Raw genomic sequence first — 19,559 nt, forward strand, 5'->3', positions numbered from 1 at the left:
TATTGTTTTCTTCCAGGACTTTATTAATTTCTTCTAATTTGTTTGCCCTTTCCTCTAGTTGTTTACAGCCTTCTTCACATTTTTTTGTCTTTTCCTCTACACAAGCCTCTAGCTTCTTCATGATGTCATTCATAAGGCTGTTTTCTTCTGCTTCTTCCAATTTCTGATGTTCAGGTCTAGGTGTTGGAGGAGCGCTAGGGCCTGGTGATGCTGTATTGCTATTAATTTTGTCGTATATGTTTCTGCTTTGACGTCTGCCCATCTCCTTGTGGTTCATTCTTGGCCTTATCCGCACACTTGAATCAGACAGAGCTGACAGATTCAGGAAGTCTCTCTCTCTTGTCCAGATGGAAGCTCTCTTGTCCAAATTGGAAGTCCGGGGCAGGATGGGAGCTCTTCTCTCTCTCTCTCTCTCTCTCTCTCTCTCTCTCTCTCTCTCTCTCTCTCTCTCTCTCTCTCTCTCTCTCTCTCCAGACTTCCCTGCTGGAGCAGGATGGGATGTGGGGGCCGGCCTCTAAGTCTCAGGAAGAGGCTTGGGGCTCGGGCGGATGGGCGTGGGGGCAGGGCGTGGAGACTGCAGGGTCTGCCAGGGGTCTTGGAGAAGGGGATCCTTCCCAGTGGGGCTAGAAGGGAACCTGCCCGGTGGCCAGAACCTGGGCCAAGTTGGGCAGGTCTTCCCCGGAGTGGCTGGTGCCCAGGGATGGGGTCCGGGGCAAGCTAGGGCCCCACTCACCTGTGCTCCAAAAGGGAAGTCCGGGGCCTCTTTAATTCTTTTAAATAAAAATTGAAATTCTTTTTGCCCCACCCCCACCCCTTTCTAATGTTCTTATCTTTCTTTTGCAAGACTGAATCTCATAATTTTATTTTACTACAAGGGAAGAATTCTTGATACCAAGAGGGAGTCTTTGAATGGGAATTTGAATTCTTATATAGAGTTTGACTGAAATCACACTTTAAGGCTAGGTCTTGGTTTGGTCAGGGTAACATGCTGCATGTTTGTCTCTGTTATACTTTATTTCTTCAAATGGTTTTGATAATTGTGTGTGTTAAGAATATGTTACACCAAAAAATAAGAAGTCAAGGCCTCATCAGTTCAGAGAAATTTTAGTAAAATATAATGGTTATATTAATAACAAAATCAAAGACATGTTATGATAAGGTGATATGATTTCAGTGAAAGTACTTTGTAGACACTTTTGATTGGCCCTAGTAGATAGCAGTTTGGCAAATACCAAAAAATCAAATTTAATTTAATTTTTTGAGTAATCCAGCTTTTCATGTTAAATCAATTAACATTAGAAACAATAAATATTGTCACTATACTTTGTTATTATTTTCTATATACCGCAAATGTTTTGTCTTTGTGAAGAGTCAAACTCTGGTAATTCTTGAAGTATTATCCTTTTACATTATGGGTATCAGAAATAAATTTTGAGCTATTAGGATATAATGTGATTAAAAATAAAACAGAAATATATAAGAATAAAAAGTGGCTTCAAAACCTAACATAACACCATGAGCTTTAATCACTTGATGATGATGTTGATTGTCTTTTCAGTGGGAATTGCATTGAAACTTTGACACATTAATTCTCAAGAGTTCAGTCCTAGGAAAAACATTTAAATTTATGATATGGGTTTTAATTTGATGCAATTAGTGATTTAAAATAGTTTATCCTAATGGAGCTAAAGAACACCAAGTTAATCTTTCCTTGAACGTTCTAAAATAAAACTTAATCACTGTTGTTGTGATGGCTACTTTCAAAGTATGCTGTGTGGATTACTTCTTACACTTAAAACAATTTTTAACTATTGTAAGTGTTGCATATCTATTATTATTACTATATTTTTATGATAATACCAGTCATCAAACTCAAAGAAATTGTTTTTGGAATTATGAATGCTGTCATTGTTTTGGAATTAAGAAATTGTTGAAATTCTCTCATCTGTGACTTGAACTGCCTCAGAAACAAATTAGGAGTTGGACTCTTACATTACCATTGAAATAGATCATTAACCTCATTGTAATAGTTAACAGAGCTGCCTTTGGCCATTGGTGGGATGGAGTTCCCTTTTATCTACCTACCTTAACTATCTTCTCTATTTATGATGACATGACCTAGGGTGTTTATTCTGTCCAACACAATATAAGGGCTATGGATAATTTGACTGTAACAAGGTGTCTTGATATGAAACCTAATTAAAACAGAACTATCAACATGTTTGCTTGCCTGACTTTTAGGACATGGACCACTAATTCCTTTATTTGCCTTGATGCTTATGGAGATTAAGAAGCTAATTGGAAACAGTCTTATTGTTCTTGCCTTTCTTGACTCTATCGTCCCTTCTTTCTACTTCACTCATCTTATAGCTTCCTTTTCAACTTCCTCATTTGACTCTAAGACTACTTCTCTTTACAAAACTGAAAAAGGAGAAAAGCTAATATTAACACTGGGACTAATGTGTTCACACCTATGTGTTATTCCTCTTCACAGAACACAGTTTAGGGCCTTTTATCTCTAACTGTGAAGCAATGTGTTTTTTACAGTCAAGAGAATTTCAGGCAATGGAGAATAAGTGCTAGCAAGCATTATTTTCTTTATTTTTGGAGAGATATGTCTAAGAAGATTATTTTCCTGCTTGTCTTGAAGGCTTGTCTTGAAGTAATATAGCTTTCAGATACTACATACAGAAATGTTAAAGCAGGAGAGATGACAGAGTGTATGGATGGACTCATTTTAATTTTTCAATATGGGTTCAATGACTGTTCTTTCTATTTCCCTCTTCTTTTCTTAAAACTCTGCCCCTTAATCTGCTTTACATATCAACATCTGGGATAGTATACATTATTTCTGGAATTCTTATACCTGTTGCCAATAGAAACTGCTAGAGACTTTTTCATTTCTCCCAGAACCTAGCACTGGATTCAAGGAGCATCTGTTCAAAGGATCACAAAGAAGATAGACCCTCTTGTTATGGAGTAAAATAACCTCTCAGCCACAAGTGTTTCATCTTTAAATATTTATTCTATGCTTTAATTTATACCTTCCCTCATTCATGTATTTATTCATAGAGACCATTTGTGTTGGGAAAATGAATAGTAAAATAATTTATTCATGCTATGTGATAAATCTTTTTCTCTCTACTGTCATCATCATCCCTTACTGAGATATTTTGATCTGGTTTCCAGGCTTCTATTTAATGTTTCTGAGTCCTGACTTTTTATCATAGAAAAATGATTTAAAAATTACTGGAAGCCAGTGGTTCTTAAATATTAGTATGCATTAGAATTACCTTGTAGGTATATATGGATACACACACACACACACACACACACACACACACACACACACACACACACACACAAACACACACACACTTATAAAAGACAATGCATTAGACAGGCTTATATGATCAGAAGCTGAATAGTCTGATAGTGGCTGGTTACACACTGTAGTTAAACCAGTTGCTGTCCAGTCTAAGAAGCTGGAAGCTACAGAAAATTGGGACCAGTGAAGTCTCCAGTGCGAGATTAGAGGTCTGGAAGCCCTCTTAGAGAGTCTACAGTGTAAGTTTGAGTTTAACAGTTGATGAATCTGTGGGACTCCTAACAATATAGGCAGTGGGGGATTTCCTACAACAAATACATCATACTAGATACCAAAGGTACAGGAAAAGCAAAAGAAGTAAGGCTTTTAAGCTCCCTCACGCTCCATGCTGAAATGTTGACTGATTTGATCTTGTATAAGTCTGTTAAGAAGCTGCTGTGAGTTCATGAGTGTAGTATTCCTGTCATGTCCAGAAGCCAACCTCTGTTTTTTACAATTTTTCTTCCCCCTCTTTTGCAATGATTCCCTACATCTTTGGGTGGGGGTGATGTAGATGTCCCATTTCTGGCATATAACTGACAATTATTCTCTGTACTTTGACCAGTTGTGAGTTTCCACTGAACAAAGAAACTTCACTAATGTGATTTGGGAGTTTCACTATTCCATGTGTATACAAATACAAATTTAGAGGTTAGTTTGATACTTCCTCCATTCTGCAGAATAATAGTAGTAGATTCATGTCTGTGGCCTATGGTTTCCCCAGCCCTGAGTTCTTAGCCAGATTTACAGTACCAGGCATGACTTTCCTCTCATGAGGCATGCTTTAAATTCAAGAAGAAAGCAGTTCTTTAATCTTTAACTTTCATGCCACTACTGCACATATGGTCATGTCTTGCTATGCTGACTGTCATTGTAGCCTACTGGGTTCATAAATGAGTAGCTCACAGGGTTCACAACTGGGTAAGACTCTTAATGACTTTTCCTCCCAGCAGCCTGCATTGCAACTTTTGGTACTATGAAAGCTAGCAAAAAGATAGGAAGCTTCCTGGTCAGTACCAACCTGATTTTACCATGTCTAATGAACAAAGTATATGATGTGTTCAGCAATAGATATTAATATCAGTTTATAGTGGTTTACCATGAACAATGGGAATAGCCTCTATTTTTTGGGTGATCTCCAGAACAACTTTTACATAAATCTGGAGGCTTATGTAAAAGCACTGGGTTTTTAATTGACAAAATATGGCTTCTGAGAGGAGCATTGTCTCCTGTGTAGGGAAACTCCAGATAATCTTTTTTATGAATATAATATGTGTGTATAAATATATATATATTAAAATCTCATAAAAATAGGTTTCCATATGATGTTTTCAAATATCCTTACTGTTAGTTATATCTCCCTCAACTCCCACCTCTGCCCCATCCTACAATCCCTCTATTCACCTAAACCTCTCTTACCCCTTCATATCACTGTTTTAATCTCTAGAAAGCCTACAAACTAGTAGATGTGCATTTGGTGTTCTCAACATCCTCAATTATTTTTCTCCCCACCCAATCCTCACATCCTTCCCACCACTTAAAGCTCTCTCCCCATTATTCCCCTCTTCTCCTTCATATCATATGGATTTTACTACAGCCCCAAGAATTTTCTAATGAACAGTTGCCTGCAGATCTAGTCCTATACTGTTAATGTTAAAGGGAATAGTGGGTTATACATATCAGAGTTATGTTTAAAGAATCAGTTATTTTATCGGTGGTTATCCTGAAAGCATAGACTGTATGTACTTGGTGTAGATATAAGTGCATCTACAAATGTTTTCAAAATTCCTCCATGTGCTAATTTTATTTTCTTCTTAGTTATAGGGATACAGAAAAGAATTTCCACAATATCTCTAACAGATGCTCCTATGCAGACCATTCCAACAAAGAGGAAATTGAAGATGTCTCAGGAATTCTTCAGTGTACTGCTAATGTACTCGGTATATTAATTATATATTTATATAATTGACATAATATAAGTGGAATGGGAAGGAAAGGTATCAGTGTATCATTTCTATTTGGAGATTGTGGGAATTGGAGACTGAGAACTTGTCTTTAAGTATTTAGTTTTACATCCATGAACATGTTTAAATGGGAATTACAAACAAGCCAATTACTTGTAAATTCAAGAACATTACAGCAAATTCTTACATTCTGGGGAAATGTTTTAAAATATTTCTATGATGTTGGTATTAGCCTGACATAATCCATGTTACTCTACATCTTACCTTCACCTGAAATGTAAGATCTTTTTTTTCTTCTCAAGCTCATACTTTCTTATTTCTGGGATTCCCTTGTTGTAACATATCACTAAAGCTTGTCATCTACAGGGTGCTGTGCTTGGGCTTAGGCCTAGAGTGTGCAGATTGAAGATACTAATATTTACCTTCATGACTGGATATTCCCAACATGGGTAAATGTACTGGTATAAGTGGAACTATGCACACCATTCTACAATTGAACTGACTTCTAGGAAAGTATGAAGATGTGGGTGTGCAAGAGCACTCTGTATAGCTGATGTCACAGCAGCAATCTGTTTAGCCCTAATTTCTTACAGAAGTTATTTAAAATTATCTCCTAATTTCATTTTGCTTACTGGTTTTGAAATGAACTTAATTCAGTTTTTGGGGGGATCCCTATATTTCTTTATGCCTTGGAAAAGAATGAATGGTACTTTGGAAGACCAGCAACGCCTTCATTTTGTGTTGATTCTATCACCTCTTGCACTGAAGGCCTGAAAAATAGTTACTTACCAAAGCCTGGTTCTTGGCCCTCTATGAATGTGAAAAAAATATTCACACATAACATTTTTTCATTTGTGCCCACTATTTGTCACAAGGTTTGCAAAGCAGAAATACTGACTACACCATGCTTCTTGGTTTCTGTTCACATCATGTTGGGGTCCTGATAATCACTGTGACAGCACAGCAGAATTCCTCTCAAGAGGTCCTTATAAGAAGAGATGATAGGTGTGAATGGTGCCTTCCCTACTTGTGACTTTAAGTGTTAAATGACTTCATTATTTGGATCATAATATCTGTTGCATTGTGATATGGTCTAATTTTAGTTGTCCAAAAAATATCTACCTTTTAAAACAATGGTATGGAAAACCTATTTCTAGTTTGCATTAATGCTAAAAACATGCATATAGTCTTACAAAACAGGACATTTTTTTTTTTTGTATTTTACTGTAAATTATACTGGTTTAGTGGTGTAGTGAAGCTTGTATCATAAGGGCCTGAACATTGTTTTGAACATGTTGTCCCTTGGTAGCATGGCTTGGATTTGGCTAGTGCTATAAGGAGGGAGACAAAATGAATGCAGAGAATTAAGGGAGAGAGATGACAAGCTGTCTTATCCTCTTTGCTATAATGAGTTAAATATCAGTGTAGTTAGGACATTTTGATTTTTTAAATAGTTTTGATTCTATTAATAAATAGAATGGGGTTTGTTGGTATTTCAATTGCAAAGATTTAGTTGTAGGAACTGAGAGATGCTTTCTGAGAAAGACATCCACAGTAGGTCAAGAAGCAGACAAATATGAGTGTTGTACATCAACTCATTTGCTGATGAATTATATAAAGTTTGCTACTTCAGCATCAGTTATTGGCTAAATATCACACAAAACAGTTTCATACCGCCCTTGTTAAGAATCATCTCTCACAGCAATCAGGAAGTGCAGGAGTTGTGGATAGGACATTCATCAACATTTTCTGTGTTTTAAAGGTCTCTGTCAGAGTGGTGTGCTGGTTCAAAAATTTTAAAGTCTGGCTGAGAGTCTTGTCCAGGGATTGTTTTACTTTGGAAGTGCTAGTGAGGAGGATGGAGGAAATGATCTCAGGGCCTATTCTTCACAGTATTTTCTTGTATCAGAAGTCCTGAAATACTGTATAATCAGAGCCTTTTAGAAATTGCTGCAGATTCCAGAATTTTTATGATATGATGTTTTTATGTTGTTGACTTTTAAAAAATAATCAGTTATTGTTTATTTCAACCTGTATGTGCAATTTGTTTCATTATGATTTAAAATGTCTTTTTGGAAATCATTAATTGATGAAAAAAGTGATAAATTATCCCTTTATTATAACTTTTTTCTTGGAATAACACTGCTATATAATTAATAAGTGACATTATTTACTGGACTAGTATTTCACATGTTTAGCATCTTATGGAACTAGTTGGTAAAATAACAACTTACTACTTTCATTGGTGAAGTAAGATTGACAGCCACAAATAAATTCTATCCATATAGTTCTTGTCACTCTAACTTAATAAATTCTTGGGTTTTTCTTTCTTAAAAGTATTTTGAGTATTAATGAGATGAATTTGAATTAAAGTGGTTGGAGGGGTGTGGTGGTTTGAATGACAGTGGCCCTATAGGATAATAGATTTGAATGCTTGGTCACCAGGGAGTGGCACTATTTGAAACAATTAGAGTGTAAGGCCTTGTTGGGGGAAGTATGCCTCTATGAGTGAACTTTGACATTTCAAAGACCCTGGCTAAGCCCAGATTCTTTCTTTCAGTGGATGTCCTGATCCACTGATCAGGATATCGCTCTCTGATACTTCTCCAGCATCCTGTGTGCTGCCATGCTTCTAGCGATGATGATAATAGATTAACCTTCTGAAACTGTAACCAAGTTCTGATTAAATGCTTTCTTTATAAGCATTGCCATGGTCATGGTGCTTCTTCACAGCAATAGAACAATTATCAAGACAGGAAGTGATTGACTCACAGTTCTATTGCAGTGCATTGCAATGTAAAGATTTTAAAGCAAGGACTAGCTAGGGCTAGGCTAGGCTAGGAAGAACTTAACAACTTACTATCTATCTGACTGGAATCACTTATTCCATGTAGTCATGCCTTAGATTTCTCATTTGTAAATTGGAGATAATGTAATTATGCACCTCCTTTTTTAGAATTGCTAGGAAGCTTAAAATAGGTTAATTTATATAAAGTACTTACTAATAACCTGACATGTAACAGCAATACCACATTGTTGTTTGTTGTTATTATTATTGAATATCCTTAAAATGATCTTTTCAGTCGACCTGAAGGTCATATTTGTTCACTTGGTTAATAGGTGAGGAAACTGATTTTTGTTAACTTGTTAATCTTTGGTCTAACTCTGAACAAACAAGCTTTCCAAGGGCACTGTTTAAATCTGGATCATTCTGATCCCAAATACCACATTCAATACATTGCTTTTCTCTCAGTTACTGGACTGAAAGCCTCATTCAGTCTCTCTAATGCTGATTATGCTAACTATGTATCACCTCTCTAATCTTGTGAATGATCAATGTTGTTATGATGTTACATTTTACTTAATTCATCATTTTGTTGTTGGTTTGCAACACTGGGGATTGAACCAAAAGCATCATGTAGACAAGAACTTCACCACTGACCTCTGTCCCCAGCCCTAATTTCATTTTTATTTTTATTCAGGAGTTTCACTAAGTTGCCAAAGTAGGTCTTGAAGTTATTGTGTAGCTAAACCATGTTGGAAAATATTATTTTAAGATGTGTTACTTTTGTTTATGTTGCATTTGTTTAAAACTCTGTGAAGCTGTGTTACTGTGCCTGTCTAAAACACCTGATGGTCTAATAAAGAGCTGAATGTCCAATAGCAAGGCAGGAGAAAGGATAGGCAGGGCTGGCAGGCAGAGAGAATATATAGCAGGAGAAATCTGGAAGGAAGAAGAAGAATGAGAGAGGAAGGAGGAGGACATCAGGGGCCAGCCACCCAGCCACCCAACCACCCAGCTACACAGCCAGACACAGAGTAAGAAGGAAAGAAAAGGTATACAGAAATAAGAAAGGTAAAATCCCAGAGACAAAATATAGATGGGATAATTTAAGTTAAGGAAATCTGGCTAGCAACAAGCCAAGCTAAAGCAGGGCATTTATAATTAAGAATAAGCCTTTGTGCGTGATTTATTTGGGAGCTGGGTGGTGGGCCCCCCAAAAGACCAAAGATCAATCAACAACAAAACTAGGCTTTGAAGATTGTGATCTTCCTACATTAAGCATCCCAAACAGATCTGTTTTGGGAGGCATCCAGGCAGTGGGACTGGGTCTTGTACTCAGTGCATGAGTTGCCTGTTTGAAACCTGGGGCTTATACAGGGACACTTAGCTCAGCCTGGGAGGAGGGGACTGGACCTGCCTGGACTGAATCTACCAAGTTGAACTCAATCCTCAAGGGAGTCTTTGCCCTGGAGGAGATTGGAATGGGGGGTGGGCTGGGGGGGAAGGTGGGGGGAGGGGGAAGAACAAGGGAATCCATGGCTGATATGTAAAATTAAATTAAATTATAAAATAAAATGAAATAAAATAAAAAAGCATCCCAAGTAGCTATGACAATAGGCTTGCACTCATGGCCCAGCTTTGCTGCTCTTTCAAATTGAACTTGGGAGAGTTGCTTGTATGTAGCAAGTAGTATCAAAACTAAGACTATTTGTCATCAGTATTGAAGATTTTGCAGCTTTAGTGTGATTTGGATCATTTCCAGTCTAGCAACACAATGAGTTTTCTTTATCTTTTAGGTGCTAGAGATGCAAATTTAGGGTGGCAGTGTTTGCCTTCATGACATAAATGTGACTTCACACTTATGATGTGATAAACACAGTGCTGAAACTTTTGGCCTGAAGTTTTCAAGTAGATCTTATTGTGTTAAACATGGATTCGTATGTTAAACGTTATTGGGCTGGTAAAAGGCTACATAAGACTGTGCTTCTTTTTTTCCACAAAAGGAATATTTTTATTAATTCTATGATGAGTTGACACATGTAAATGATGTATCTTGATCATATCCACTCTCAACTCCTCTTTCCCATTCATCCCAGGTACCACTAACACATCCTCCTCCTCACTTCATGTCCTTCCTTTTTTAAAATTTATTTTTGTGTCTTACTGAGTTCATTTAGTGCTGACTGTTGGACTCTTGAATGACATTGTTGGCTTGATCTCGGCCAGGTAAGCATAGCTAAAGTGACTTCATGAAGGCAATGGTCATTCCATGTCCAGAAGACAGCATTTCACAACATTTTTCTCCATATTCCAGCTTTTCTGTTCTTTCTGTACCTTTTCTGTGATGTTTCTTTAGCCTTAGGTGTTTGATATATATGTCCCATTTAGGAATGAACACTCAATAGTCACTTGATGATTCCGGTCAGTTATGATTGTCTAAATTGACTTCTGACCACTGCAGAGTTAAGCTCTCTGGTCAAGGTTGAGGCAACACTAATTTACGTGTTTAAATGTGAATATTTAGAAGTTAGTTTGACAACAGGTCCATTTATCAAGGTAACAGTAGTATGGTCTTCTCTAGGGCCTATGACCTCCTGAGACTTTTTACCAGATTTTCAGTACCAGGCATGAATTCCCTCCTGTGTAGAAGGCCTTAAATTCAATTTAAAAAGTGTTAGCGTTATTGCACCCATAAGCATATCTTGCTTGACAGAGTTCACCAGCAGGTAGTATTATTCTTGCTTACCAGCCTGTATAGTATCTTCCTGCATTATGAAAGCTAGCAAGCTGGAAGAAAGTTTTCAGTTGTATTCTAGCTTGATTTTTCTGTGTTCTATAGTCACTATGTGTGTGTGTGTGTGTGTGTGTGTGTGTGTGTGTGTGTGTGTGTGTGTGTGTGTGTGTGTGTATCTCTTCAGCAATAGGTTCTTACCATCTAGCTACAGTGGACAATCAAGAGCAATGGCAATAAGCTGTATTGTTTTGGGAGTCTCTGAGATCCCTATTCAATAACTACTGGTGATACTGAGATTTTCATTTAATATTCCTTGTCTTTTGGAGAATTATTGTCCACCCACACAGTTTACTTATGTTCAAACTCTCTTATTTTTTGTTTAAATTATATTTTAAAATTACATTACAAAGTAGTGTGTTTCTATAATGATTTTTCATGCATCCTTAGTTTTAGTTAACACATCTCTATCCCCGTTCTCATCTGATATTCACCCCCATTCCCACTTAGACCTTTAACCACCAGTATTATTCCTCCTATTTTCAAATCAGAACTGTTCTATTATCTCCTCACCAAAGTGGTTATATTTCTGAGTTCATTCTTTTGTTTAAATGGAAACCTTAAGGATATAGTCACAGGATAATATTTAATTAATTGCAACAGAAATCTTGAGTTTTGGTTTATGTGAATTGAAGAGAACTGAAATATACATATTATTTTCTAAATAATTATGAATAGTATGTATTATGCCTGTGAAGGAATGACATCAGCACATGTGAACACTGCCTCCAATGCATATGAAATGCTTTCATTAAAAACTGTTTTCAGGAAAACATATACATCATTTTAATTAGGTAAAAAACACACAGCTTGGAAACATGGGGTGGTTTTCTCCCCCTCTTAGATGTTCTTTCTCTTTTGTGAGCTTCACATTCTGAATCTTGTCACATTTATGCACTTTACATTTGCCTGGATATATTTCCAGTATACATATATTACTGGAAAACATGGCAGTCATGTTTCCTTTCTAAATCTTTGTTTTTCTGCATGCGTATTTCCTTATTATCAATAATTTTCCATTGTACACTGCTTCTTTAGGTGGAAGTGAGCATTTCTCAATTCTTGTCATTATCTGTTGCCCTATGTGTGTGTGTAATCTTTAAAATTAAATATGTAACATTAAAATTGATATACTTCAAGACTTACTTTGTGTTAATTTCCATGAATATTAATAATATACTATGTCATATTAACGTATGGAATACTTTTAATCTCTTGAAAAAAGAAAACATGTTTCACTTACCCAACTCTGTGTCCCTTCATCTTTATTGCTATAGATTTCCCCATTGTAAAATGCCTTGAAAAGGGAATGATACAAACTTTTTGCTTGCTTCCTTTGCTTGTGTAGCTTTATAGCTCATTATCCTCCATACCAATACTATTTTATTAATATATGCCCAATATTTTTCTTATGTAGTTTCCTATTGAAGAGCACCTTGGTTGACTATATTTGGAGCAGATAATAATGACTCTTCTATGAACAATTCACTTATAAGTTTTTGTGTAGCCTGGATGTGACTAGAGCCACTGGACTGTGTGTAACTTGTAATAAACATGGAAATGTGTAACAAAATCATGGTGCCATTTGCCTTGTCACAGCAATATTTAATCTGGTTGCTCTTCATATTCTGACTTGGATCTCAGCCAAAGGCTGAGAAGTTGTATTGTCCATAGTTCTTAGAAATTAGTACTGCTCATGTTATTTTAACCTTAGCCATTCTCATGTTTGTGTCTTTCTCCTTAAAAGTTTAATAAATAAAAACAACTTCTGCTATATCTTTATAATGTCAACAAATACATACTATAATTAAGAATTTTATTTTTCTATTTTGTAATTCTGATTGCCTTCCCAAGATTTTATGACTTTGTTTAGAAAGTGCTTAAAGCATTCATTAGTTATAGAAGGGTTGACCATGGTACTAATCTATTAAAACTTGTTTTTATTTCATAAAAATAAACCTGTCGGATTGAATTAGGCAACATTATGCAGAGAGAAATGAAAGATTTTATGAATTTGAGCATAGCTTTGAAGTAATATGACAGAAAATGACTCTGTTGTTGCTGTTGAAAATTTAAGATTCCTAAAGACAGTCTCTGGCTATTTATCACCTATCTGTCTATCTATCTATCTATCTATCTATCTATCTATCTATCTATCTATCATCTATTTATCTATCCATCTATCATCTTCATCTACCTATCTATACTCAGTAGCTAATAAGCTAAACTCTAATATGCAACATTAAATTCATGAATAAGATGTACAAATTTCTTCCATCCTGTTTGCTTTCCCACCATTATTACCAGTGCTATCTATCTGAAAAGTTTCTAACATGGAAAAAATAAAAATGAAACATTGGTCTCTGATATTGAACAAAATAAACGAAAACCCAGATATGTCAGGCTGCTTGCATGGGGTCATACCTTTAGCATGTGGTGAGCATAGAACATTTGCTTTATATTGGTTATTTCTACATCACTGTGATGCTAATGCTTGGCAAAATAAGAGATGAAGGATTTATTTTCATTCACAATGTCAGAGGGTTCTAGTCATCATGTCAGGAAGGCAGAGTGAAACTTCTTAGTTCATGGTACAGGGCTGTGCTAGAGGCTGGTCACATAATGGTGGACAAGAAAGCACAGGATATGACCAGAACCATTGGCTGGACCTATAACTAACCCTCGAAAGGCAATCCCAGTGAGGCCGGGAGAAAAGCTTGCTGCCTCCTCACTGATTTCAGCTTCTGTTATGAAACAACAGTGGTTTTGGCTTTTTTCTTTCTGAGTTAAAAGGAAGTTTGTTTTCCTAACTACATAAAGACATGATTTGGCTTATAGTTACATCACCTGTCAATTATATAATTCATTTTATTTTTTGTCATCTTATCTAAAAAAATTATGGTCACATTGTAATACACTTTCAAAGTACTCTTTTTTTTAACTTAAAAAATATATCAGCTTGAATGAATGTGCTACTGTCCTTCTTCTAAGCTTTTGCTCCTTTTATTTGATGGCTTTTGCTAATTAACTCCATAGTCTTTGACCCATGGTTCTATTGATTTTTGTACATTCCTTGTTTTTCTATTTGCATTGTTCTTTGCTATATAACTTCATTTTGAGTCACCTACAGATTTTAATTTTGAAAATTAATTAAAAAATTAAGTAAGAATGGAATTAATCCAAACAGTGTAGTTTTGTGCCTGGTATGTTGCCATTCTTGTGAGCCCAGAGATCTTCCTCGAGAAGAACAGCCAGTGCTCCAGTGATAACGTTTGTAAGCAAAGATGTTGGACTATTATCTGAATGATACATAATTGCCAGTATAGAGTGTTTTTGTGAGCTATACAAGAAGAGAGTGGAAAATCTAATTTAAAATATTAATTTTAAAAAAATATTTAATTTTTATAAATTTATTTCTTTGCCCTTCTTAAGGCAATAGGAACTGCATTATTTATTTGAATCTTAATCCAATTAATAATTATCTTTATTTTCAAACTGTATATCAGCATAATTCATGGACTGCAAGGGATTTTTTGGTGAGATCATCCAGAGACATTAACAAAAATGGCTTATGGACACAGTAATCAGATATTCTGAATACTTGTATCCAGAGCAGTGTTTTTAAAGCTAAGTTCCCTCCACGGTTCTGGTGAGCATCCAGGACCTGCCACCTTGGCTCAAAGGATAATCCTATCCTTGGCAAAAATGGTGAATCCTTTCTAGTTCCATTGTTGGGAAACAGGACACAAGACTTATTGTTGCTAACTGGTGGTGTTTTTGCTTTTTTGGAGGCGCGCCACCCAGCTCCCATATAAATCACACACGGAGGCTTAATGATAAATGCTCAGCCTTAGCTTGGTTTAGTTTCTAGCCACCTTTCCTTAATTTAAATTATCCCAACTACCTTTTACCTCTGGGTTTTTCCTTTTCTCTAACTTCTGTAAATCTTACTCTTACTCCGTGGTTTGCCGTGTAGCTAGGTGGTTGGACCCTGGAGTCGTCCTCTTCCTCTCACTGCTAGATCTCCAACCCTCTTCCCAGAGTTCTCCTTCTATTTATTCTCGATGCCTGCCAGCCCTGCCTAGCTTTTCTCCTGCCTTGCTATTGGCCATTTAGTTCTTTATTAGACTAACAGGTGTTTTACACAGGCACAGTAATACAGCTTCACAGAGTTAAACAAATGCAACACAACAAAAGTAACACACCTTAAAATAATATGCTACTACAGACTGAGACTGAAATCTGTGCTCCTCCTTTAGTCTAATATGTGGCCATGGCTTGTTGTCTTGAACTTCACTTTTTTCTCTTAATTTACTTCTATTTCTCTCCAGGACTTCAGTTCTGCTTCTGGACCCAAACAAGGACTGGGACTCCTCAATACTCTTCCCTCTTCTCCCTTTTCCTTCCCTCCACTCCACTCCCTGCCTCTCCTCCTTTCTTTCCTCCTCTCTCTCTCTCTCTCTCTCTCTCTCTCTCTCTCTCTCTCTCTCTCTCTCTCTCCTCTTGCTTGCTTGCTTGCTTGCTTTTGCTTTTTCTGTGTTTACCAAACCTTATTGATGATGCTCATGTCTAGCTAAACATTGTTTGTAGATGCATTTGGGTGGGTGTGTATGTGTGATTTTCTGTCTTTGCAGAAGTATCTAGCTTATATATCTCTCATGTCCCTCACCTTCTTCACCTTACATCATTATCTCACACAGCTCTGTGATGGTTGCTGTTCAAACCAACACCAGAAACAAATAGTCACATGACATTAGTAAAATTCTATTTTACTGCCAGTTTTCCATGTGAGAGACATAGGTAAATTTTTTTTTGTCAACTTGTACTTCTAGAATCATAAATACTATCAATCACTAAAGGAGACATATACTCGCAGGACAGTGGCGGTGCACGCCTTTAATCCCAGCACTCAGGAGGCAGAGGCAGGCGGGTCTTTGTGAGTTCGAGGCCAGCCTGGTCTACGGAGGGAGATTCAGGAAGGATGCAAAGCTACACAGAGAAACCCTGTCTCAAAAAACCAAAAAAAAAAAAAAAAAAAAGAGACAATTACTCTAGTAGAAAAATAAAGTGGGCAATAGAATTTGCTCCTGCCACAAGGAAGGGATGTCTCTACTTGCTTGAGCTCTCATAAAGGTCTCAGCTGGCTTAGGATCTTTCCAAGTGGAATTCAAGAATTTTGGCCAGGGAATGGCCCTGACAAATGGTCCTGAATTGATGTGAGTTACCTTAGTCTCTAGAAAATTTTGACTGACTATATCCAATTGTTGTCATTTTTCAACTGTTCATTCTTTTGCTTTCAATTCTCTGTATATTCCACAGCATTCTCACACTTCTTTCATTATTTTATTCAATTCTGTACCTCATACTATTTTTCATTTATCTTAAAGTAAATCTTGAGGCTGTATAAATGGTTAAAAGTGCATACTGTTCTTGTAGAGGACCTGAGTTTGGTTCCCAGAATCCATATTAGGATGCTTAAATCCATTTATAATTTAACTCCACGGGATTCACTGCCCTCTTCTGGAATCTCTGGACATTCACACTCACGTGCCCATACCCGTATACAACACAAATATACAGAACTAATAAACAAAAGTGAATAAATTAGTCGGGCAATGGTGGTGCACACCTTTAATCCCAGCACTCAGGAGACAGAGCCAAGCGGATCTCAGTGAGTTCAAGGCCAGCCTGGTCTACAGTGTGAGATCCAGGATAGACACCAAAACTACACAGAGAAAACCCGTCTCAAAAAAAAAAAAAGTAAATGATTTCTCATCTCACACTTTAGGAAATTTAGCCATATAAATTGACCAAACATTTAAAACTTTGCTTCTTAATTCATTATTAGGCATTTGCTTTAGTGCCATATTAAGCTTAATATTTTGCATAAAAAATTTAATAATCAATAGACTGGAGTCTATTATTTGCTACAAATCTTTAAAATTTCTTTAGTTTGAGGATTTAAATGGTCACTGAAATTTATGGTTAAAGTTCATTTTATTAAGCATGGGAAGGGTTATTAATTTACAGAAGTCTGTGTCATCTGTGAGGACATGCCTGCCCTATTTGAGGAACAATTTTAGGACTCTTTCCACCAGCGCAATGTTTTTTAAGTAGTTTCTGTTTTCAGGTTCTGTTGTAGGTGCTAGTTACGAACAGGGAGAAAAAAATAAACAGATATAAAGTGGGAAGGCAGACACTGAAAATAATATAAAATAACAAATAAAGTCACTTCAGAATGAGGGCTGTTGAGGACCCTGAGAAAAAAGGGTAGAAGGGATTGAAATGTCCATATGCTAATGAGAATCATTTTTGTTTCATTAAGCAAATCACACACACACAAAAAAAATTATGAGGTACTTTCCTATTTGCAAGGGACATTTTACAGCTATTAATTAATGCCTTATTGGGTTATGGAACTAATATTAATATTCTGATTTTACAGACAAAGCAATTAAGGCCTAGAATGCCACTTATTCCAAATTATTAGCTAACAAATACTGAAGAAAGGCTTTGAATATAGTTTTTCAACTTCAAAAAAGAATGCATTGCTTTTTTTACCATGTTACGTTTTTTGCTATTTCTGCATATAAATAGTAGTGTCATATTACAAGCACAATTTATGTTTTCTAAGCCAATCTCCCAAAACCTGTGCATATATATTACTACATTCTATTGTCAGTACAGTGTTTTACTTCAGTGTCTACTTTCAATTAGGCATCTTTTCCTTAAATACATTTTTATCTGTTTTTGGCAAAATTAAATATTGAAACCAGAGTCCTTGACATGATAGACAAACACATATCACTGAACTGCATTCCCAAGCCCTATAAACACGTTTTGCCAATGATAAATCTGGCTATGGAAGTACCTAATTTCAAACGGAAGATAGGATGCCAACAAGCAGGATTTGAAAGGTTGAGGAAATGATTGAACAGAGAGGAGATTAAAAGGACCAGAATTGGCACAAGACACCCCAAGACCAAGTTCTCAGCACAAAGGAGATTTATTTGCCACAGAGGGACAAAGGGTAGGGAATAAGACAGCAGATAGAGGACAAGGCATTAGGGAAAAGGAACAAAGGAGAGGGGAAGACATATTTGCCCTGGAGGGACAAAGGACTGCCTCTGGATAGAGAGGACAAATGGCAGTTTATAAGGGGACCCCATGTTAGGATGAGTTGGTTAATTTTGATTGAGCATGTTAATTAGGGTAATCATAAGGGGGCTTTTGGTTGCTGGACTATAATACTTTGATAGCTGGACCTTGGTAGTTAGCATCAGGAGAAGGCAGTGGCCATATAAGGGAATAGACCTTGGTAGCTAGCTTTAGGAATGTGAGAGAATGTTTTTAGCAAGATAGAGGGAATGGGGAAGGGCAAGGCCTGTCAGAGCTGTGTTTACCATGTTAGAGCCCTTTCAGAGACTACAGAGAAAAAAGGAACAGATAAAAAATATCATCATGCTTGAACTGATACTTGCATTAGAATATGATTAGCTATAAAGGAAATTATTGAGTTAATCAGCAAAAATTTAATATGGACTGAGGATTAGATGATCATCTACTATCAAAAAACAGCAAAATAGTTAGGGATGAAAGGTTGTGATGTTTGCTGCCCTCAAATGGGATGTATGTTTTATGTGTGTATGTGTGTGTGGGTATGTACATGTATGTGTGATGGGGAGGGAGGGACGGAAGGGAGGAGGGAAGTGAAATCATTTTGGTTTTTAATTTAATTTAAATATTTTTTTCCTATTTTCCAACTTCTAATTTATAAATTATATTAAGAAAAAAGTATAATATTTGTTAAATAAAGTTAAACTGTAATTGAATAATCATGTGTCCCTAAAAAATTGCTTTTGGTTTTACTAGGCTGGAGCCCCAGTTAAAACATCAACAAAATCCTAAACTAAATGAAACTAGTATGTCAAACATACCTTGTGGTGTCTCCTTATAATTGTTAAGTATTTTGGTTTTCTTAGTATTGTCAATAAAATAACACATTCCATAATCAGTGTCTAGATTAGAATTTATCCCATGGAGTTTTTTCTGTAGTTCTATATTCTCACATAGACTTTGGAGATTTTCCATGTGAACATTATCCTATTCTTGTCATCCAGTATCACACAGCAATTGGTGCCAGACTGGGCAATTAGTTTCTCTATGTTCTAGAAAGTGATTTTATCTACATAGAAAGTATGTGCACAAATGAAAACATAATAAAAATAAAATTGCTGACTACTTCTATTGCTTAGCTTACCTACTTCTTTGATAATGCAGCAAAAGATAGCCACAATGTGACATATAATTTTCTTTTAAAAATCCTCTTATGTTATGGTAATTTTAGATTTCTCCAAGACTTTTTGAATTCAGAAGGCTCATCAATCACTGATATAGTCCCCTTTGTACAGTTTGATTTTTTTAGTCGCTTCCCTGAGATTTTAAATACCAGGGCAGTTATTTTTCATAGTTCAGCATTAGTCATTACTCAATGCTGCCATCATTAGCAGCAGTCAGATGTTTTGTACCCCCATATGTACAGTGAGGTAAGTGGAATCTTCACAAAGAACAAGCCATCATGCTAAGTGAATGCTCCATGTATGAGCTCACAATCACAGAGCCAGCTCCAGCCCTTATCTGTTTAATTATTTA

At 36.3% G+C, this 19,559-nt stretch overlaps 1 protein-coding gene across 4 annotated transcripts in view; it reads left to right on the forward strand.

Annotated features, from left to right (window-relative positions):
• The window catches only part of Gucy1a2 (guanylate cyclase 1 soluble subunit alpha 2), a 479,074-nt gene that overhangs the window by 33,269 nt on the left and 426,246 nt on the right, over positions 1-19,559 (forward strand). For all 4 annotated transcript variants that reach the window (XR_008221288.1, XR_008221289.1, XM_052751411.1 and 1 more), the window contains exon 3: positions 5,186-5,307. Coding sequence is in view for 2 of the 4 variants with exons in the window: in XM_052751411.1 (XP_052607371.1) it covers positions 5,186-5,307 (122 nt within the window). In the remaining 2 variants the exon portion in view is untranslated. The remainder of the gene's footprint in view (positions 1-5,185; positions 5,308-19,559) is intronic.

Source organism: Peromyscus californicus, unplaced genomic scaffold (assembly GCF_007827085.1).
Source record: "Peromyscus californicus insignis strain IS unplaced genomic scaffold, ASM782708v3 Scaffold_11__1_contigs__length_118956290, whole genome shotgun sequence".
In the NCBI taxonomy this organism is placed as follows: domain Eukaryota; kingdom Metazoa; phylum Chordata; class Mammalia; order Rodentia; family Cricetidae; genus Peromyscus; species Peromyscus californicus.